Source organism: Culex quinquefasciatus, chromosome 3 (genome assembly GCF_015732765.1).
Source record: "Culex quinquefasciatus strain JHB chromosome 3, VPISU_Cqui_1.0_pri_paternal, whole genome shotgun sequence".
In the NCBI taxonomy this organism is placed as follows: Eukaryota; Metazoa; Arthropoda; class Insecta; order Diptera; family Culicidae; genus Culex; species Culex quinquefasciatus.
The window spans coordinates 180,738,178-180,761,817 of record NC_051863.1 but is presented as its reverse complement, the minus strand read 5'-3'; the positions used below and the strand labels follow the sequence as shown (position 1 = coordinate 180,761,817).

The 23,640-nt window shown below is 34.7% G+C and overlaps 1 protein-coding gene and 1 long non-coding RNA gene across 4 annotated transcripts in view; one reads left to right on the top strand and one right to left on the bottom strand.

The window, feature by feature from the left end:
* The window catches only part of LOC6047532 (aryl hydrocarbon receptor nuclear translocator 2), a 160,757-nt gene that overhangs the window by 115,972 nt on the left and 21,145 nt on the right, over positions 1-23,640 (top strand). For all 3 annotated transcript variants that reach the window (XM_038258675.1, XM_038258674.1, XM_038258673.1), the window contains exons 4-5: positions 15,650-15,816; positions 21,454-21,623. In XM_038258675.1, coding sequence (XP_038114603.1) covers positions 15,650-15,816; positions 21,454-21,623 — 337 coding nt within the window. The remainder of the gene's footprint in view (positions 1-15,649; positions 15,817-21,453; positions 21,624-23,640) is intronic.
* On the bottom strand, positions 10,022-11,385 carry LOC119768590. Its single transcript, XR_005278087.1, has 2 exons — positions 10,899-11,385; positions 10,022-10,836 (listed from the first exon to the last, which is right to left on the bottom strand). It is a non-coding gene; the product is annotated as an uncharacterized LOC119768590 (long non-coding RNA).

The window sequence follows — 23,640 nt, the reverse complement described above, 5'->3', positions numbered from 1 at the left end:
TATAATTCGAAATCATCTTCAAATTTGTGCTTCGTAATCAGTTTAAAATGCAATACTCTACGAAATCGGTCTTTTGCCTTCCTCACTGAGGTAAGGCTATAATCCTGCTCTTAAAATGAACTTCGTATGAAAACGTCGTAGACCCACCTTCATGTATACATATCGACTCAGAATCGAAAACTGAACAAATGTCTGTGTGTATGTGTGTGTGTATGTGTGTGTGTATGTGTGTGTGTATGTATGTATGTGACCAACAAACTAGCTCATGTTTCTCGGCACTGGCTGAACCGATTTGACCCGAACTTGTTGCATTCGACTTCGTTTAAGGTCCCATAGATCGAGTTTTATACAGATTGAAGTTTCGATAAGTAGTTCAAAAGTTATGTATAAAAATGTGTTTTCACATATTTTTGAATCTCACTTAACTGTATGTAAACTATGTCCAGATCCACCATCCGACCTATTGTTGGTTAGGTTATCAAAAGACCTTTCCAACGAGTCCAAAACATTGAAGATCTGGCAACCCTGTCTCGAGTTATGGCCACTTAAGTGATATTGATGTACTTTTTTGAAGCCGGATCTCACTTAAATGTATGTATACTATGTCCGGATCCACCATCCGACCCATTGTTGGTTAGGTTATCTAAAGACCTTTCCAACGAGTGCAAAAAATTGAAGATCTGGCAACCCTGTCTCGAGATATGGCCACTTAAGTGATATTGATATACTTTTTTGAAGCCGGATCTCACTTAAATGTATGTAAACTATGTCCGGGTCCATCATCTGACCCATCGTTGGATAGATTATCAAAAGACCTTTCCAACGAGTCTAAAACATTGAAGATCTGGCAACCCTGTCTCGAGATATGGTCCCTTAAGTGATATTGATGTACTTTGTGAAGCCGGATCTCACTTAAATGTATATAAACTATGTCCGGATCCACCATCCGACCTATTGTTGGTTAGGTTATCAAAAGACCTTTCCAATGAGTCTAAAACATTGAAGATCTGGCAACCCTGTCTCGAGATATGGCCACTTAAGTGATATTGATGTACTTTTTTGAAGCCGGATCTCACTTAAATGTATGTAAACTATGTACGGATCCACCATCCGACCCATTGTTGGTTAGGTTATCTAAAGACCTTTCCAACGAGTGCAAAAAATTGAAGATCTGGCAACCCTGTCTGGAGATATGGCCACTTAAGTGATATCGATGTACTTTTTGGAAGCCGGATCTAAAAAATAGATGAAACTTGTGTACAGCCACTGTTGTGAGGAAGGTTCCAACCACAAAGGTGGATTAAGTTAGTTTTTTCTTAAATTTTAATTTCTGTATTTTTCAATCCCACTGAAACTTTTTTGCTGCCTTCAGTATGCCCAAAGAAGCCATTTTGCATCATTAGTTTGTCCATATAATTTTCCATACAAATTTCGCAGCTGTCCATACAAAAATGATGTATGAAAATTCAAAAATCTGTATCTTTTGAAGGAATTTTTTGATCGATTTGGTGTCTTCGGCAAAGTTGTAGGTATGGATACGGACTACACTGGAAAAAAAATGATACACGGTAAAAAATGTTTGGTGATTTTTTATTTAACTTTTTGTCACTAAAACTTGATTTGCAAAGAAACACTATTTTTATTTTTTTCATTGTTTGATATGTTTTAGAGGACATCAAATGCCAAGTTTTCAGAAATTTCCAGGTTGTGCAAAACATCTTTGACCGAGTTATGAATTTTTTTAATCAATACTGATTTTTTTTTGGTCGCAAAAATTTTTCAATTTCATTTTTCGATGTCAAATCAAATTTGCAATCAAAAAGTTATCAAGTGAAATTTTGATAAAGTGCACCGTTTTCAAGTTAAGGACATTTTTAGGTAACTTTTTTCAAAATAGTCGCAGTTTTTCATTTTTTAAATAAGTGCACATATTTGCCCACATCTAAAAAAATATTTTTGAAAAGCTGAGAAAATTCTCTATATTTTGCTTTCTTGAACTTTGTTGATACGACCCTCAGTTGCTGAAATATTGCCATGCAAAGGTTTTAAAACATGAAAATTGTTGATTTCCAAGTCTCACCCAAACAACCCACCATTTTCCAAGGTCGATATCTTGGCAACTTATGGTCCGATTTACAATGTTAAAAACTGAAAAATTCGTGAAATTTTCCGATAGCTTCGAAAACAATCATTTCAAAAAATATAAATCAAGACTGACTATGACTAACTTTGGTGACAAATATTTTAATAAAAAATCATCAAAAAAAATTTTACCTTCTATAATTATTTTAGTGTAGTCCATATCCATCCCTTCAACTTTGACGAAGACATCAAATCGATCAAAACATTCCTTCAAAAGTACATATTTTTGAATTTTCATACATCATTTTTGTATGAACAGCTACCAAATTTGTATGGAAAATTATATAGACAAACTAATTATGAAAAATGGTTTCTTTGGGCTTTCAGTCGGATTTAAAAAATACAAAAAAAAATCGAATGACCGATATCTGAGAGAACTGCTCCAATGTTACCCGGGTTTACGGTATTTTAGTAGTTTCAGAAAACCTCTAAAGTCCATGCAAGCTCTAGTGCCCTGTACATTTTCAATTAAAAACTGTTATTTATCGTAGACTTTTAAACAAATTAATCTTATTTTTCATACACAACCCTCTTTGAGACAGTTAATGATATCAATTGAATTTCAATTAAATTTTGTTAGGGTAAACAAAAACGTAAAACAAACCTTAACTTATTTTCAAATGATATAACACCAATTTTCTTGTACCAAAATTATATCAGTTTATTGTCATTCCATTATATCGTATTTTTTTTGCTGCCCAACAAATAAACAAAATATATTCCCAGTTGTGAATACTTCCGAAATTAATATCATCTGAAAAAAAAACTTGATTTGAAATTTTAAGATGGGCTGATAAATTCAATTTGAACAATACATTAAATTGAATAAGAAATAATCATATTTTTTTTTGTAAATTGAAAAAATATTGCAATATTTGAGGAATTGTATACTTTTTGCTTGAATTTCGGGAATTGTTCTATATTTTATAATCTGCAAAATAAATGCATTAAGCTCAAATTTTCAATGTACATTCAAGTGCAATCAACTGAAATCAATTTATAATGCATTTTCCTGCAATTAGAACTTTTTTAAGCACTATTGCATACATGTTTTCTTATGTTTTTTTACTAAATTTTCGATCCACAGGGCCGCAAAAAGATTTTTGCTCGCATTTTTTTTTCTCAAATCTTAATTTTTTGAAAACGATTCATTGCATATAAACTGTACGGGTGTGTAATGCATTTTTCAATGGTGGACATTTTGAAATTTCCTGTATTTTTTTTTCATTTTAATTTGTTTTTTTTTCACCTCTTGAAGCGTCAATGATGTATAAAATATCCTTAATTCTTACTAGAAATCAATAAAATATCACAACAGTAATCAAAATGTAATCCATATTCAAGAAAAGGCAGGACAAAAGATTGTAATATGATCTGCAGCAACTTATACCAATCCTATAACACATAGAAAACCGTTCTTCTTGAAATAAATACATGATTTCAAAGTACTCAGTATCTTTTTCCATACAAAGAGTACCATTCTTTACCCATCATTTGACTGTGTAGCGAAAAGGTGTGCTCGCATTTGCTTTGAAGATTTTTTAAGCAAAATTGTACACCTGTACCCTTGTCGCTCTCATGGCGTACACCAACCCTTTTGAAGATTTCCCAATTTTTGTTGAATGATGAAAGCATCTCCTTTTAAAAGATTAAAAGCGCTTCCAGCCGTGATCAATTTTATTACAAAGTAACTGTCGTGAGGCTCAACTCCGATTTGAGTGACTAATTTTAACTCTGGTAATTTTGTTTAACTAAACCTGCGGTCACTTTCGCACTTTTTCGATTTATTCACCATTTTCTTGGAAAACACCTTCACGGTTGTCAAAATTTGCGATGTCTGTCCGACGACACGGTGGAGGTTGGAAAATCTCAAAAGAAAAACTGTCAACATTTCCTTGAATCCCGGGGCGCGCACGGCTCTCCTTTGAGCTTTTCAAGTTTGTAATTAATTAGCGAGGGATCAAATTTGTACCACTTCGATGGGTGTCCTGTCAACCTTGAAACAGCCCGTAATCATCAACATTCGTTTAGCATGCGTTCATGTATATAGCTTTAAATGTCTTAATTTCTGCCAAGAGGGATTCCCCGAAAAGTTTTGAACTTTGGTATTTCACTCGGAGGTTGCCCGTACTTTTGTTTCGAAAATTTATAATTTTCAAGATATTTTCCCCGTGGCCTCAAACAGATAAATCTATCGATTGGAAAATTGCCATTGAAAAGAAGGGATGTTCTGTCAACCCTCGCAGAACACACTACTGTTGCTTTCCAGCATAGAAAAATCTTCCCAGAAAAAAAGCATTTCTAAAAGTCGCTCCCACTCGCCCGATTCTCCGACGACTTGATCAACATCTCCGATATCCAAGGAGGGAAGAGTTCTCGGAAGAAGAGGAAATTTTTCCTTTCGCTAGAGCTCCTTCGGAGCTGTCACCGTCAACGACCTCGTCAAAGTTCTTGTCGGTCCTCTCCCCCCCTAGAAAAACGGTCCGGATGGTTGTTGTCAAGCATCCGCTCTTCTCACCGGCGTTGACGACGGCGAAATCTCAATGACGCCAGATATATCACTTCGCGGAAGTTCAGCAATTTGGTTCTGTTGTCGATTGCTTTCGCGTCCTGCCTCAAGGAGGTTGAGCGAAAATTTTGATTTTGGGAAAGGGGGGGGGGTGGAGCTTCCAAGTTTTCCAAAAATTTCCACGATTCAATTGAACTTTACCTAACTTATCGTGCAATTTGTGTATTTCTTCTCTCAGCCAAATAAAAGACACGGTCAGAAAATAGATAAGTTATTCAAAAATTCGCTGAAAACTCACTTGCGTTGGTCGGAAATTGAAGGAAATTTAACGTCTCAACAGCTTCGGGAAGTTTCTTTCGCTCGAAAAACGAGGGGGCGATCCAGCAAATGGCCTTCATATCAGTTGCTGACTTCGTGGAAAGTTTTGCGTATGTTTGAGGGTCGTGTGTGCTTTCTATTTTTTTCCCCCAGTTGAAAGTAACAAATACGCACAAAATTTGGCGCTGAATTTCCCGGAAGAAAGTTGTTAACATTCCTTGAAGGATAAGATGGGCAGTTCCAGCAAAATGAAAGTATTAATTTTCTCAACTTTTAGTCGTTTTTTATGTTGATTCTCTACGAAATCGGTATTTTTTTTAATTTTAGTTTTTGTATTTTTAAATCCTTCTATGTAGCCATTTTTTCCATATAATGTCCATACAAAAATGAAAATTCAAAAATCTGTATCTTTTGAAGAATTTTTTTGATCGATTTGGTGTCTTCGGCAAAGTTGTATGTATGGATAAGGACTACACTGAAAAAAATGATACAAGGTAAAAAGAAAATTGATGATTTTTAATTTCACTTTTTGTCACAAAAACTTGACTTGATTTCTTGAGTTATTTGAATTTTTGAATCAATACTGATTTTTCAAAAGATCGAAATATTGTTTGCAAAAAATTTTCAACTTTATTTTTCGATGTAAAGTACTTAAGAGCAATTCTCTACCAAAACCGGAAATGGATTTTATTTGTATTTTTTATTTGGCTCAAACTTTGTGGGGGCCTTCCCTATTGCCAAATAAGCTATTTTGCGTCATTGGTTCACCCATACAAGTCTCCATACAATTTTGGCTGCTGTCCATACAAAAATGGTATGTAAATATTCAAACAGCTGTAACTTTTGAGTGAATTTTCTGATCAATTTGGTGTCTTCGGCAAAGTTGTAGGTATTGTTGAGGAATTTTGAGAGAAAAATAGGTACACGGAAAAAAATGCAATTTTTTTTATCAACTTTTTTTTTTCACTAAAACTCAATTTCCCAAAATAGGTATTTTTTATTTTCGAGATTTTTTGATAAGTTTTAGGGGACAAAAATCCGCAACTTTTGAGCCATAGAGAAACATGGTCAAAAAATCTGCCGCCGAGTTATGAATTTTTGAAAAAAATAGTGATTTTTGGAAAAAATCGAAGTTTTATGCAAAAACAAGTTTGACATTATTTTTTAATGCAAAATTGAATTTGCAATCGAAAAGTACTCTACAGATTTTTTGATAAAGGGCTCCGTTTTCAAGATATAGCCACCGAAAGTTTGATTTTTGCGAAATATTTGCAGTTTTTCAATTTTTAAAAATAGTGACCATGAATGACCATTTCTAAACATATTTTTTTGAAAAGTTCAGAAAATTTGCAATAAAATTGTCTAAGAGATATTAAAGATTGGACCTCGGGTTGCTGAGATAGAGCTGCTTTAAGAAAAAGAAACATGGAAATTGAAGTTTTCTTAATATCACCAAAACAACCCACCATTTTCTAATGACCATATCTCAGCAGTTAATGGTCCGATTTTCAATGTTAATACATGAAAAATTCGTGAAATTTTCCGATCTTTTCGAAAAAAAATTTTGATTTTTTTTTAATCAAGACTAGCATTTTAAATGGGCGCAATATTCAATGTTTGGCCCTTTTAATATGTTTTAGAAGTGGTCACTTATGGTCACTATTTTTTAAAATTGAAAAACTGCAAATATTTCGCTAAAATCAAACTTTCGATGGCTATATCTTGAAAACGGAGGACTTTATCAAAAAATCTGTAGAGTACTTTTCGATTGCAAATTCAATTTTGCATTAAAAAATAATGTCAAACTTGTTTTTGCATAAAACTTCGATTTTTTCAAAAATCTCTATTTTTTCAAAAATTCATAACTCGGCGGCAGATTTTTTGACCATGTTTCTCTATGGCTCAAAAGTTGCGAATTTTTGTCCCCTAAAACATATATGTCCCCTAAAACATATATATCAAATATCTCGAAAATCAAAAAATACCTATTTTGGGAAATTGAGTTTTAGTGAAAAAAAAGTTGATAAAAAATCTGCAATTTTTTTTCCGTGTACCTATTTTTTTCTCAAAAGTTTTCATCAATACCTACAACTTTGCCTAAGACGCCAATTTTTTTTTAAATGGTCGCAGTTATTCTTTTTTCAATTCAGTGCCCATGTTTGTTCACTTTTGAAAAAAATATTTTAGAATAATATTTTTATATAATATATTAAAATGTTATTATAGCATTTAAAAAAAATGAAAATATTTTTTTTCGAGAAGATTGCAAAATTTTATGAATTTTTCATATTTTGATGTGGAATATCGACATTACAAAATGGTGGGTTGTTTGGATGAGTCTTAGAAAACATAAATTTTCCTGTTTTTAAATCTTTGCCTGGCAATATCTCAGCAACTAAGGGTCGTATCAACAAAGTTCAAAAAAGAAAAAAAACATACAACTAGTGAAATGAAATCTAACCAGTTGCTCACCCTTTCCAAATCAGAGCTATTTTCCAAACCCACTAATTCCTTTTCAAGGTTGACTTTTCCCACCACAGTCGGCAACCTCGGAAAGGATAATTGAAAAATCATACCGTTTGCATCACCACCCACAGGGGTTGGCGTTCATCATCCTAGGCCGCCTAATCCCCTCCCCCAGGTAGGCAGCGGCAAGCACAAAACAAAAACAACCCTCGAGAGTCCTCCTGATCCTTCCTGATGCCTTGAAAATCCCCCGGAGGCACTTGCCCTGCTCTGGAGCCGGAGCACGAATATGTTTATATTCACGTTGTGTAAAAGCTTTTTTTGGTTCTGCCGATTAAAGCTGTCGCGTGGAGAGTCTCTCTTCAGCGAGCAAAGTGAAAAAGTGAAAGAGCGAAGAAGAAAAAAAAAGGAGCTCCTCGGAAACATGACTTTGTACTACACACGAACGTCACCGGTGACGGCCGGCGACTGACAGGTTTTGTCTTGGGAGGAAAAGGGAAGGAAATGTAAACACAGGTGAAGGATCGTCAACTCGAGGCGAGCACGGGAGTTCGGTACTGTATGGAGGGAAGATAATAGGCCGAAAAATAACGCAAGAAAAAAGAACAGACCTTAGTCAATAGCCGGGAGAAAATCACGAACCATGAATTATTCACGAAAGGTGGAATGTCCAAATTTGGTTGAGTTTTTCAAAAAAAATTGGTGAAGTATGAGTAGAAATTGTTTGAAGAACATAATCATAACTTAACTTATCTTAATAACTAAGCACAGAAATTTTTGACGAGGCTTATATAAAAACAAGAAAAGATGAAGTATTTATGCCATAGATATAACATTTTATTGCTAATTTATTGTTTTTAAATACATTTTTCATTTTACAATTTTTTTGGATTTTTTTTAATCCAGTTGATATTTTTAGTGCCTTCAGTATACCCAAAGAAGCCATTTTACATCATCAGTTTACCCATATAATTTTCCAAACAAACGTGGCAGCTGTCCAGTCCATACAAAAATGATACATGAAAATTAAAAAAAAACTGTATCTTTTGAAGGAATTTTTTGATCGATTTCGTGTCTTCGGCAAAGTTAGAGGTATGAATAAGGAATAAACTGAAATAAAATTAAATAAAATTAAAAAAAATGGTGATTTTTTATTTCACTTTTTGTCACTAAAATTTGATTTGCAAAAAAAAAGCTATTTTAATTTTTTCTGTTGTGTTTTAGGGGGCATCAAATACCTACTTTTTAGAAATTTTCAGAACGGATGTTTTACTAGATAAGAATTGGTTTTCGTAGCGTGTGTCATTGTTCCCCAGCTGTCTCATTGCCCGAGCAGACGGAAATGACGTGGGAATAACATTTGTTGATATTTGAAAATACTAGGCCAATAACGTTATAAGTTATTTATAACAAAATTTGTTATTCGTCATTATGATTTTTTTGTTATTTGATTGTTATTGTAATAACAGACTAATAACATTCCCAGTTGTTTTTCGAACAAATCTTTGTTATTATTTTTTGTTATTTTAACAACTAATCCGATCACCTCAATAACAATTGGAGATATTCCTCCATAACAAAATATGTTATTCCCAAGTTGTTTTGGCTTCCAACCAATATCAGACCAATAACAAATTTTGTTATGATAACAAAAACTGTTATTAAACTTTTATGCAAAAATTGATTTTGCATGAATATTCCATAACACTTTTTGTTATTTTAACAGTATTTGTTATTGAAATGGCATGAATTTAGTTATTACCGTCTGTTCGGGTGTTCCTGCCAAGTGCGTCTACAATGAGACAGCTGAATAACTCTGGCTGTAGACGTCAGATCGATCTCATATTTTGGGCAATGTTAGAACACATTAAAAGAAATAAAATGCAACAAAAAACTAATTAAAATATGCTCATGAAAAAAATAAAATAAATCGTTGAAGACCCCTTACCCAACCCTACTCAGAATTCCAAAAAAAAAAACGAATTATTCATTGAAAAAAAAAAACACTTAAAAAGTTTTAAGAACTCTGTTGTTTTCCGTTACTCGACTGGAAAAAAAATTTGGGACATTTTTTAAGGAAATTTTATGTACTTTTCGAAAATACAATAACTCAGAAGGGTAATTTTTTCATCTTGTAGCCCGCTGGGTAGCGGCCACGTGACCGTCTTCGGATTGTCGCAGGACTGTAACGAGTGGCTTAAGCGCCACCTTTGGAAAAAGGACCACTCGTGCAGGTTAACTTGCCCAGCATGAAACCCAGACCTCAGGGCGGGTAATCAAAAATCGTCCTACCATCAGACAGAGCAATCCGGAGAGATAAAGAGGCGGTAGAGGGTTCGACACACCCGATAACCGATACCAAAATCATCTGATAGGTCCTCACGAACTTACCAGCAACCTAACTCACACTCACGATCATCATCACCGGTAGAAGGTTCCCAACCAAGACCCCGTAACGTGCTAGAAATCGGAAGGGAGGGACTAGGATTCCCGAGCAGTCCAACTCGGAGTACTACAAGAAGCTAAAACTACCACGGTACGGATGTGAGAAAACCCCTACGCCAGGACAACTCAATTCTCGGGAAATCGCTTAAAGAACGAACTACTTCATGTTTAGAGGAAACACGGTACTGCAAAGCATGACTTTATTACAGCGGTACGATCGTAAACTACAAATTAACCTAGGATTAGCATAGTTATAGTTGAGGCCTCTAATCTGAATGTTCCCGAAACATAGCTAGCTGGATTTTCCCTACGTGTGCGTTTTTCGTTCGTTTCTTGGCTCGGCCGAGCTCTTAGTGGTGCGTGTCTTCGCTAAACCCCAAATTCACATGCGCATGGAGATAGTCTCAAAGGGGGGAGTTGTACTCACTGCTTGGTTAGGCGGTTTGCAACCTAACCTCTCTCACAGGAACGGGGACCGCACGTGGTGCGACGATCGGTGAACTCCCGGGATGCTCTGCGACGCTCGGCGATGCTCCTGACGCTCAATGCTGCTCTTCTCTCGACTCGGTGTGCTGCTTCTCTCGAGACGCCTCAGCGTCGTGCCTGCCGGCTTCCGGCGGCAACTCGATATCTATCCGCGTGGCGCGATGAACTTAGTTCACGCGCTCTCCGATGAAGGTCGACGCCAGGTGGGCGTCCTGCTCACGGCGCTCTCGGCGGGGTTAGCTGGCCGACACGCAAATGGGTGTACGTTGGTCACGCGCGTGGTGGATGGGCGTGTTCAGGGCGCGATGGTAACGTGCGCAGCCCTCTTCCGGACGGCGTCCTACCGGGGGGGTTTTTCAACCGGGACGATGGAAAGTGGATCCTGCGGGCACGGACGGGGATGCTGGAACACCAGCAGTGCGGGTGCCGACGCACCAGTTCTATCGGGGAGTAAGAGGGCCGCCGAACGACTGTTCCATGGCCGTGAGTTGGAAATCCGGGGATTGAGGGGATTCAAAGGGTTCCAATTTACCTGGGGTTCTCCTTCTTAAAGCACACGGCACACGTTCGCACACTGGCACTACTTGTTCCTATCTTGGACCTACTCGGGAAAAAGAATTTAATCACCCAGTCGCAAAAGCAAACCCACACCGTACTTGAACACTGAAAGACGCGAAGCAAAACCAAGAACTCCTATCCGGTCACTTTCACTGTCACGGTTGAAATGACCGAGTCCTTCCGTGTGCCCTCAGACCTAAGGTGAGCGTTTGTACGTTCGGTTACGGGGACTTGTAATCGGCAAGCCGAGTGCAAGTCTGTCGCTCGTGTCTTCCTACCCTTGATCCCGGGACCGGCTAGTGATGTGACTACTTGCTCTACCGCCCAATTATATCTGCCTTCTCGCTCAGCTCATGGCATAACCACTTAAGGCCCTACCCCTGATCTTGACCTTGCATCGAACAAGGGAAGCTGCATGAGTTGCAGTTTCCATGGGAGAGGCTAGGTCACGAAGTCCGCGATTTCTCTCCAGATGGTCACGAGCAGAGAGAATCCGACGGAATCCATCTTGAGCTTGCTGCTTTGCATGCAAGCTCGCACGCAAGTTTGGATTCATTTCGCTCGAATTCAAAATCAGCCATGTTCGTTTCATTTGTACTAGTGTATTTATAAATAATAATTGTAGAACGCTACAATCTAGAACAAAAATTTTCATTTTAAATTAACAGAATAACAGAAAACGTTATGGAATCTTCTTGAATAATCAATTTTTGCATAAGGGTTTAATAACAGTTTATGTTATCATAACAAAAATTGGTATTGGTCTGATATTGGTTGAAAGCCAAAACAACTTTGGAATAACATTTCTTGTTATGGAAGAATACCTCCAACTGTTATTGGGATGATCGGATTAGTTGTTAAATAACAAAAAATAGTAACAAAGATTTGTTCGAAGAATAACTAAAAATGTTAGCAGTCTGTTATTACAATAACAATCCAATAACAAAAAATTCATAACGATGAATAACAAATCTTGTTATAAATAACATTAAATGTTATTGGCCTAGTATTTTCAAATATCAAAAAATGTTATTCCCAAGTTATTTCCGTCTGCTCGGGATAACAGATTTTACGAAAAAGGTAGACATATTTAAAAATAATCACACAATATTTTGCAATTTAAAAAAGATCATGAAAATAATTATTAATGTAAAAAAACTATAGTTTATGAATATTTGAGTTTGGCATTTTAAAACTCAATTTAAAGAAATTCCACAAAAATAAATAAAAATTCTGTACAACATTTGATTATTTTAAAAAAATAGAGTATTTTGTGGAAATTTGTGAGTACTAACAATTTTAAACTAAATACGTCTACGAAAAAACAGTTTTTTTTTAAATCATTTAAAGTTTGAACCATTGATGGAAGAATCTTTATCAAAAGAATTTTTTTCAAGTTTTTTTTATTCTTGTTTTATTTTATTTGATGAAATATTGTTGAGCAAATCCGTAAAACATTACTTTTCAGTTCAGCCCATCAATTTAAAACAATCGGTTTTATTTTCATTCAATTTCATTATTATTGTTTCATGCAGCTTAAAAATAAATGCTATTCAACAATTTAATACATGATACCGTCTGATGTTAAGGGGTTACATACTAGTAAGAAATCACAAAATTTCAAATAACCAAAAAAAAATCACTAAAAAGATTGTTTTTAATCACTCCTGAAAATTTCATGATAATATTTCTTGAATAAACTGAGATAGAGGTGATTTAAGGGGCTACATACATGTATTATGGCAATAAAGTCAGAGGTTAATATGAGCGCACACTTCAACTTTTTTAAATTCTTTTTTCAGGTCATTAAAATACATATTTTCACCTACTAGCAAAAAAAGTTTGAACATATTTGGTTGCATCATTACCGAAATACAGTTTTTTTCAAGTTAACAGTTTCAATAAATGGGTGCCACGATATCTCAACACTGTCTTGACCAAATCGGCTCAAAATTTTGGTGAAGACTCGTTGAACCGATACCATGTGCATGAAGAAGCCCGATTTTCAAAAAAAATATTTTTATAAAAGATAAAAATATTTTGTGTTTTTCAAATTAAAAATTCGTTAGTTTTTGATTTTTGTATTGAAAAAAAGGAAATTTAAAAAATTGGGCTCCGTCATGCGTCTTGAGAGTCTGAACCCCGAATTTCAGCCAATTTCGTCCATTCCATCTCGAGTTATCGTGGCACCCGTAAATCAACTCGGTGTTTAAAGAAAAACGCCAACAAAGTAAGACAGCCCGCTTTGCGCACTGCAAAATTTTGAGCATAAATCGTCTCTTACTCAGTTTAATCATGAAACATCTTCATGAAACATTCAGGAGTGGTTAATAATCATATTTTGAGTGGATTTAACAATTATTCTGTAATATAAAAATGTGCGATTTTCTACATGAAACATCAAGTTGATTTACGGTTGCCACGATTTCTCGAGATGTTATGGACCAAATAAGCTGAAATTTGAGGTGAAGACTTTCAAGATGTATCTCGTGTGCATGACGAAGCCCGATTTTTGAATTTTGCTATTTAAAAAAATGCAAAAATCTAAAACTAACGATTTTTAATATGAAAAACAGAAAAAAACATTTTTATCTTTTTTTTAAATAAACTTTTTGAAAATCGGCGTTCGTCATGCACACGGGACTGGTTAAACGAGTCACATGAATGTAACCCCTTAAATAAGTCTCTTGAGCGACGGTATTATAAATCTGCATTCAGTAAAAAGTTTTTTGCCTATAACTCAAAAAGGCAATATAAGATAAAAAAAATGTAATTTAAAGAGCTTTCAAAAATTACCCAAATATGTAATGAATTTTTGCCACTTACATGAAAACAAGCTTCAAAAACATTTTGCTTTCTTATTTAAAAAAAAAGTCTCAATCAAAACCATGACAAAGTCTGCAATTTTTTTCGAAAAGGAGATGTTTGAAACAGTTAAGATTCCATTTTTTGTGAGATCATTTAAAAAAGATCCTTTAAAATTCATAAAAATAAGTTTGGACTCAATCGTTGATTTAATTTTTTTAAATTTTTTTGTCAAAACTGGCTGAAATAGGACAATTTCAAAAATAAAGACACAAAAAACTTGTTAATGAATTCTAGAGGTGGTAAGACCAGTTAACATTTATTTTTTAATTCTAGAAATTAGAATTTTGGTCGATTTAACTTATGTGCAGTGCGTAGAATTTACAAGGAAAATTAGAGAAGTTTTATCGTTAATAAAAGATTAAACAATGAAGATAATCATTAATTATGAAACATGATATTGATATGAGAAAAAATAATGTTAAATTATATTTTGAGAACAATGAGAATTATAAAAATTCCAACTCAGGTCAAAACCTTAAATTAAACATTCTGCTACCATTTTTGTAGCTTTCAGCCCATTTCAGACTGTTTAAGGAGCAGTAGAAGGCGGTGTCTTATCTAAGACAGAGAATGGACCGAAAAAAAAAATCCTTTTCAGGTGAAGTGGTAAAGTGGCAGCTAGAGAGAAAGAAAGAAAGCTAACAGAAAGGAATATCTCCTACCGGCTGCCCACTTAGTCAATTGAAGGATTCTGCTGAGACAGTAACTCTCGAAGCTGGTTGATGGACAACTGAAGTGGTGTTTTGGGCAATGTCGGAAAGAATATTCTTTTTTTTGTGAGGTACTTTCCGGATCGTGAATTCTGGAGTTGAGAAAGTCGATCGATTGTGAAGATATATTGGAATGACACGTGTCCGTCAACGAAGGCGGATAGAAAAAATTGTTAATATTTGAAGGATTAAATAACCTTTTTGTTGCAAATTTCTTTAAATTCTTTATCTCGTTAGAAAATTCCTTCCAACTTCTCCCACCCCACCAAATGGTAACCTCTGTTTACAGATTTTCGCGACCAGTTCGGCGGAATCTCATTTCCTTACTTGCCATATTTTTCTCCGTTAAAAATTTGTCCAATTTAGCAAAGGATCGCACCGCGGAAGCTTCCAAGTAGTATGGCAGAACATTACTCCATCAATGAGGGATTAATTTAATTAGGATTGCTTGCAAATGTACACTGGCTGGTATTTTTGCGTTTTTGCTTGCGAGCGTTCATTTTTCGGTCCGGTACTTGAACGGTTTCTACACCACCCACAACAGCCTGAAACCTTGCCGGGTTGTGGGCTGCCCGTAAAATTTTCCACGTTCTTGCCCCGAAACCGATTGGGTTCGTCTTGGGTACCGTTGGCTTGAGCGCTATTTGATTTTTATTTGAGTGCTGAAAAGTTCAACTTTTCAGCACTTGTTTCATGAACTAATACAAAAAAAAACTCGATTTTTCCAGCACTCTTCGTATTTATCCAACTCGGTAAATGTGCAACTGATAAATGTGCAACTCGTGCTGAAAAAAATCACAACTTTGAGAAAGTCACTCGAAATGAAACCGAAATACTCGTAATAACGGTCCCCCGGTAACGGCACGGGCAGCCTCTTCCATAATTCGTATTAATGAATTGCCAAATTAATAACAACCGCATGGGTTTCCTTCCAGCGAGCTTTTGTGCGGAATTTCGCTTGCCCCCTCATCCGTCTACTCTTATAATAATGTCAGCCATTTCCCAAGAAAAAAAAAAGTAAAGAAATACCCACCCAGAAAAAAAAAGCAAATAAAAGAAGGGATCGACGGGATGCCACTTTTCCCTCCGTAATCTGTACTCATCAAATCTTGTCATTTTTTTCCGTCTTCTTCATGATTCTTTTCAGAAATGGCCGCGAAGCGCGAAATCGAGCGGAGAAGAACCGCCGCGACAAGCTCAACGGCTCGATCCAGGAACTGTCCGGGATGGTGCCGCACGTGGCCGAATCGCCCCGCCGGATGGACAAAACCGCCGTCCTGCGGCTATCCGCCCACGCCCTGCGCGTGGACTACGGTGAGTTGTACATTTTGCTGGGTGGAAAATGATACGGGTGCGTTCGAAGGTGGTGGGGATAGGCGTTTTGTCTTTTAGGGGCTCTTTTAACTTAATTTGGTGATCTATTTACCTGGATACAGTCTAATTGTGCAAATTTTAGTAAAATTAGCGTTACTTAATCAAGCTTTGTGGAAAAACTCTTAGGTTGAGATTTAAAATCTCTTGTCTTCAATGTTGCGACATCAAACATCTTCGGGATTTTTTAATCTTTCCAGTAATAGATTTGAAATTAAAAAAAGTTACACTTAAAAATAAGAAGGTGCTTGTCAATTTGCCAATTTCAATTGTAAGTAAAATATTAAACATTGACGGCAAAAATTGGCTCTAATTTAACTTGTTTCTATGTTACAAGTTTGAAGTGTTATTGAAACAGAAATTTGAAATATTTTCAGATTTATAAGCATGTTTAGTAGAACCATTTTTTGAGCAAATTTATAAAATCAATTAATCATGCTACACAATTGGAAACACCCTGATTAATTCTTTAGAATAGCGATATTTTTCGAGAAATTTTATTAAGTTTTTTTTTTTATTTGGATGAAAAATTTTTGGTTTGGATAATATTATCATCTGACGATAACGATAACGGTTATCGTTAAGGCTTCCAACTGTACGGATTTTCTCCTTACCGTACGGATTTTAGACCCTCTCCGCGGATTTTAAACAAGCCGGAATTTTTGTACGGATTTTTTCGCATAGTACGAATTTGTACGGAATTTTAACATTTTTTTTTAAATCTTTGCTTTTTTGATTGGGTCAAAGCTTTTGCTAATAAGACATTTTAATTTAACTGTCAGTTTAATTTTAAAGAGATAACTTGCATAATTTTCCGGGTTTTCCTCAGTTCAAACTTGATTGTCAATAATTGTTCTTTTCAAATTCCTTACAAAACATATTTATCAAATAAAAGTTCAAAAGGCTTTCTGAAGCTTGTGAAAGTGTATCTATAGGACCTTTCCAAAAAAAGCTCTAGTGCCGTTTTTTTTCTCGAAAATACTCAAATTTTCATAATTTGCATTATGGGTATCAAACGAAGCGAAATTGTGTATGCCTTTTCAATTTATTACAGTTTTGTTGGAAAATACAACATTTTTCAAAAAGTACCGTATTATTCGAAAATACTAAAATTTTAATAATTTACAATATTGGTACCAAACGAAACAAAATTTTGTATGTTTTTTTTAGATTTTTTTGGGAAAAACCTAAAATTTTCACAAATTACCGTATTTTTTTTTTGAAAATAAACGAGTTTTCATAATGTGCAATATGGGTACCAAACGAAGCGAGATTTGATTTGCATTTATAGAGCTTTTTCAAAAAAAATCAAACATTTCACAAAAATCCGTTTTTTTCGAAAGTACTTAAATTTTTATAATTTGCAATATGGATATCAAACGAAGTGAATTTTTGCATGGCTTTTCACTCTATAAGATTTTTTTTAAATGCTAAAATTTTCACACATAACATTTTTTTTTTTTTGAAAGCACTAAAATTTTCACAAATAACCGTAATTTTTTGAAAATACCCAAATTTTCAAACCATGCAATATCAGATAGAATCAAACAAAAAGAAATTTGGTTTGCTTTTCACAAAAATATAACAAAAAAAGCTTGAATAAAGTGAAAAACAATAAAGAATTTCGTTTCGTTTGAAACCCATATTGCCTATTTTGAAAATTGTAGTACTTTCAAAACAAAACACTATTTTGTGATTTTTTTTGGATTTTCAAAAAAAAGCTCTTAAAATGAGAAAAAGCTAACAAAATTTCGCTTCGCTGTTTATTTCGAAAATTTATGTTTTTTCGAAAAATACGGTAATTTGTGAAAAATTGTATTTAAAAAAACTATATTATTGTGAAACAAAATCCAAATTTCCATTCGTTTGATAACTGTTTTGCATATTTTGAAAATTTGAATATTTTCGAAAAAATACGATTGTTTAAAATTTAATATTTTCAATAAAATCTAATCAATTATAAAAGCATGCAAAATTTCACTTCGTTTGATACCCATATTGCAAATTATGGAAAACTTAAGTATTTTCGAAAAATACGGTTATGAGTGAAAAATTCTATATTTTCAAAAACTATATTTTATTGTGGAAAGACAAACCAAATTTTCCTTCGTTTGATACCCATATGGGTAATTCTCCGCCAACTCACACAGCAGTTGCCCCGACCCCTCTTCGATTTGCGTGAAACTTTGTCCTAAGGGGTAACTTTTGTCCCTGATCACGAATCCGAGGTCCGTTTTTTGATATCTCGTGACGGAGGGGCGGTACGACCCCTTCCATTTTTGAACATGCTAAAAAGAGGTGTTTTTCAATAATTTACAGCCTGAAGCGGTGATGAAATTGAAATTTGGTGTCAAAGGGACTTTTGTATAAAATTAGACGCCCGATTTGATGGCGTACTCAGAATTCCGAAAAAAACGTATTTTTCATCGAAAAAATCACTAAAAAAGTTTCAAAAATTCTCCCATTTTCCGTTACTCGACTGTAAAAAATTTTGGAACATGTCATTTTATGGGAAATTTAATGTACTTTTCGAATCTACATTGACCCAGAAGGGTCATTTTTTCATTTAGAACATAAATTTTCATTTTAAAATTTCGTGTTTTTTCTAACTTTGCAGGGTTATTTTTTAGAGTGTAATAATGTTCTACAAAGTTGTAGAGCAGACAATTACAAAAATTTTGATATATAGACATAAGGGGTTTTCTTATAAACATCACGAGTTATCGCAATTTTACGAAAAAAAGTTTTGAAAAAGTTACTTTTTGCGTTTCTCTTTGTTTCGTCGTCCGTGTCTGTCGCGGGTGACCATGAACGGCCATGATCGATGACGACCAACTTTTTCAAAACTTTTTTTCGTAAAATCGCGATAACTCGTGATGTTTATAAGCAAACCCCTTATGTCTATATATCAAAATTTTTGTAATTGTCTGCTCTACAACTTTGTAGAACATTATTACACTCTAAAAAATAACCCTGCAAAGTTAGAAAAAACACGAAATTTTAAAATGAAAAGTTTTGTTCTAAATGAAAAAAATGACCCTTCTGGGACAATGTAGATTCGAAAAGTACATTAAATTTCCCATAAAATGACATGTTCCAAAATTTTTTACAGTCAAGTAACGGAAAATGGGAGAATTTTTAAAACTTTTTTAGTGTTTTTTTCGATGAAAAATACGCTTTTTCGGAATTCTGAGTATGCCATCAAATCGGGCGTCTAATTTTACATAAAAGTCCCTTTGACACCAAATTTCTATCTCATCACCGTTTCAGGCTGCAAATTATTGAAAAACACCTCCTTTTTCGCATGTTCAAAAATGGAAGGGGTCGTACCGCCCCTCCGTCACGAGATATCAAAAAACGGACCTCGGATTCGTGATCAGGGACAAAAGTTACCCCTTAGGACAAAGTTTCACGCAAATCGAAGAGGGGTCGGGGCAACTGCTGTGTGAGTTGGCGGAGAATTACCCAATTATTTAACGTAGAAATTTTTATTTTGAGCAATTCTCTACCAAAAAACAAAAATTGATTTTTTGTATTTTTTTTATTTGGCTCAAACTTTGTCGGGGCCTTCCCTATGATCAAAGAAGCTATTTTGTGGCATTGGTTCACCCATACAAGTCTCCGTCAGTTTTGGCAGCTGTCACCACAAAAATGGTACGTAAATATTCGAAAATCTGTATCTTTTGGATGAATTTTCTGAACAATTTGGTGTCTTGGGCAACATTGCACAGTGGTCCAGATTGCAAAATTAAGTGGAAAATGGATTTTCCGAAAAATGGTTAAGTTTTGGAGCTTTGCTGTCTTCAGAAGAGTTGTTGCATATGGAAAGGGGCAACTTTTGGTTTGGTTGAAAATTAGGGTGGTTCACGATTAGGGTGATTTTGGAAATCTAACTTTACAGGAATATTTTTGGGAATTTTTTCGTCTTCTAGAAAGTTGACGGGCTTGCCAATCCAAGCAACTTTGTCGAAGACACCAAAATTTTATCTCGTAATCTACGCCTTCTACGACCAAATTTATAGAAAGCATCTGAGCAAACCTTCAAAAATCAGTTTTGTAAAAAAAATTATCATTTAAACCCAAAATATGACCAAAACTCGATTTTTCGACACTTTGGGTCAATTCTGAGGGCAGATTCAGATTCAGCGGGCAAAATTACATGGAAAAACATATATTTGGACAATTTTCGAAATTCGTTAGGGTGGTCCCATAAGGTTTTCCCTTGAAAATTAGACTTTTTCAAATGAAGATATCTCGAATTTAAAGAAAAACACCCCTGAGATTTTTTCAGCGTTTGTAGTTCTGGATCTCTTCTTTCAAATGCAGCCTAGTGCTTAAAATTTGGCTTGCGCCTTTTCGAGATATTTAAGTTTTAAATTTGCATCTTTTTTACCTTAAAATCGCTGTAACTTTTGACCCTTAAGTCCAAATTGACTTGTCAGATAATAAAAATGTTTGTTTTTTAGAGCTCTAAAAGTGCTTCGAATACCACTTTTCTCTAAAACTTAACCCTGAATTGCCACGTTAAAAAACTGATTTTTGAAGGTTTGCTCAGATGCTTTCTATAAATTTGGTCGTAGAAGGCGTAGATTACGAGATAAAATTTTGGTGTCTTCGACAAAGTTGCTTGGATTGGCAAGCCCGTCAACTTTCTAGCAGACGAAAAAATTCCCAAAAATATTCCTGTAAAGTTAGATTCCCAAAATCACCCTAATCGTGAACCACCCTAATTTTCAACCAAACCAAAAGTTGCCCCTTTCCATATGCAACAACTCTTCTGAAGACACCAAAGCTCCAAAACTTAACCATTTTTCGGAAAATCCATTTTCCACTCAATTTTGCAATCTGGACCACTGTGGCATTGTAGGTAATGTTTAGAACTATTAGAAAAGAAAACACACGGAAAAAAATTGCCAATTTTTTATTTTTTTTTACAAAACTCAATTTCCCAAAATCCGTTTTTTTTATTTTCGAGATTTTTTGATATGTTTTAGGAAACAAAAACCCACAAATTTTGAGCCATTGAGATATATTATGTAAAATTTAATTTGAAATATTGATTTCGAGAAATTGAGTTTTTGTGAAAAAAAAGTAATTAAAACACTGACATTTTTTTCCGTGTGCCTATTGTTTCTGAACAGTCCTCATCAATACCTACAACTTTGCCGAAGACACCAAGTTGATCAAAAACTTTCGGAAAAAAGCAAAATAAATATTTTTATCTAAAACTGGGGTTGATTATTTTTTAACTAAAACAAATGGTAACCAATGACACTATGCCATTTTATTTTAGTCAACGATGTTGCCATCATAAACCAAACCTACATAAACTGTTCATTATGTTCGCGCTAACAGTAAATTCCAGCAAAGGCCCATAACACTCTGCCCTTTCCCGCGCACACAAACACCCTCACACATGATCGATTCCGAAAATATTTATTGCCCTCTCTTTTAGTAATGATGTTACCCTTTAACCTTCTGTTCTGTTCTATCTCCCCCTTTTTTTTGCAAGCTAATATATATACACTGTGTGACATTTGCTCAACTCATCAACTTTCCCATTAATGCGTTCGTTCGCAGTGTTTGGCAAGACCAGCCCCAAACCGGAGACCAAGCCGGTGGTGGTCCAGCAGCCGGAGGTGCAGGACACGCTGTTCCGGATGCTGAACGGGTTCCTGCTGACGGTCACGTGCCGCGGCCAGATCGTGCTGGTGTCCGCCTCGGTCGAGCAGTTCCTCGGCCACTGTCAGGTGAGATTATGTTGGGAAATAGTACTACATTGTCTGGTCTGCAGTGCAGCTTGCAACCCACTATCAGTGTTTGCTTTTCCGTCTTTGATTAAGTGGCGAAAGGGTGGTCAATATTTGCCCCCAAGTCTATTACAGTTTGCTACAATTTGCAGCGCCACTTGTGGCGTAGAGTCGTAGAGCGATTGCTGCACACTTTGCCTGATGGACTTTTCAGGACTTGCTGACTTCAGTCGGTCAGTGTTGAGTGTGTCATCCAACACAGTAGCACGTACTTCACTACGGTTGGCGATGATAATAAGTGCAAATTGCGTAGTACAATTACAACGCTGGTACAGTTGTTCTCGGATGTTTAACAATATTTATTCAAAGTTATGAGAAGGTAGCAAACAAATAGAGCACTTGAAAAGCAAATCAACACTTCAGCAAACGTGCTTTCAAACATTGTGGGATGGGGTATTTGTTACTTAACTATTTTATTTGAACTTACTTTTACACTAATTTTACTACTCGAGCAACCATCCGGCTATGAGCTGTTGTTAAATAACTCGGTTGTTAATATTGATTTTATTATTCTGAATAATATTTAAAAACCAACCACATTAGATAAACGCAACAAAATTTTCGTAAAAGAGCAATTCTCTGAGATTTGAAACTTTTTTGAAGCCTTTGGTATGACAAAAGAAGCCATTTTGCATCATTAGTTTTTCCATATAATTTTCAATACAAATTTGGTAGCCGTCCATACAAAAATGATGTATGAAAATTTTAATCTGTATCTTTTGAAGGAATTTTTTGATCGATTTGGTGTCTTCGGCACAGTTGTAGGTTTGGATATGGACTACCCTGAAAAAAAGGTACACGGTAAAAAAAAGATTGGTGATTTTTAATTTCACTTTTTGTCACTTGAATTTGATTTGCAACTAATTTTTTTCATTTTCTGTTTTTTTTTTTGGGGACATCAAATGTCAACTTTTCAGAAATTTCCAGAACGGGCAAAAATCTTTGACTCAGTTATTTTTTGGATCAATACTGATTTTTTTTTTCAAGAAAAATGAAATATTGGTCACAACATTTTTTCAATTTCATTTTTTGATGAAAATCGAATTTTCAATAAAAAATACTTTAGTGAAATTTAGAAAAATTGCACCATTTTCAAGTCATAGCCATTTTTAGGTAACTTTTTTGAAAATAGTCGTAGTTTTTCATTTGTTTAAATAAGGGCCCATGTTTGCCCACTTTTGAAAACAATATTTTTGAAAAGCTGATAATTTGCCATGCAAAGGTTTAAAAACAGGAAAATTGATGTTTTCTAAGTCTCACCCAAACAACCCCCATTTTCTAATGTCGATATTTCAGCAACTAATGGTCCGATTTTCAATGTTGAAATATGAAACATTCATGAAATTTTCCGATCTTTTCGAAAGCAATATTTAAAAAAATTAAATCAAGATTAAAATATCAAAAGGGCCAAACATTCAATATTACGCCTTTTTAAAATGTTAGTCTTGAAAGATTGAAAGATTCCACGAATGTTTTATATTTTAAAATTGTAAAACGGGCCATTGATTGCTGAGATATCGACATTAGAAAATGGTGGGTTGTTTGGGTGAGACTAAGAAAACATCAATTTTCGTGTTTTTAAAACTTTGCATGGCAATATCTCAGCAACTAAGGGTCGTATCAATAAAGTTGAAAAAGGCAAAATACGGAAAATTTACTAAGGTTTTCAAAAAAAAAAAATTTTTAAAGAGGGCAAACATGTGCACTAATTAAAAAAAATGAAAAACTGCGACTATTTTCAAAAAAGTCACCTAAAAATGGATTTAACTTGAAAACGGTGCACTTTATCAAAATTTCACTTAAGTAGTTTTTGATTAAACATTTTATTTTACATCGAAAAATTAAGTTGAAAAATGTTTGCGACCAATTTTTCGATTTTTAAAAAAAATCAGAAATGATTCAAAAAATCGTAACTCGCTAAAAGAGTTTTTGCACAACCTGGAAATTTCTGAAAAGT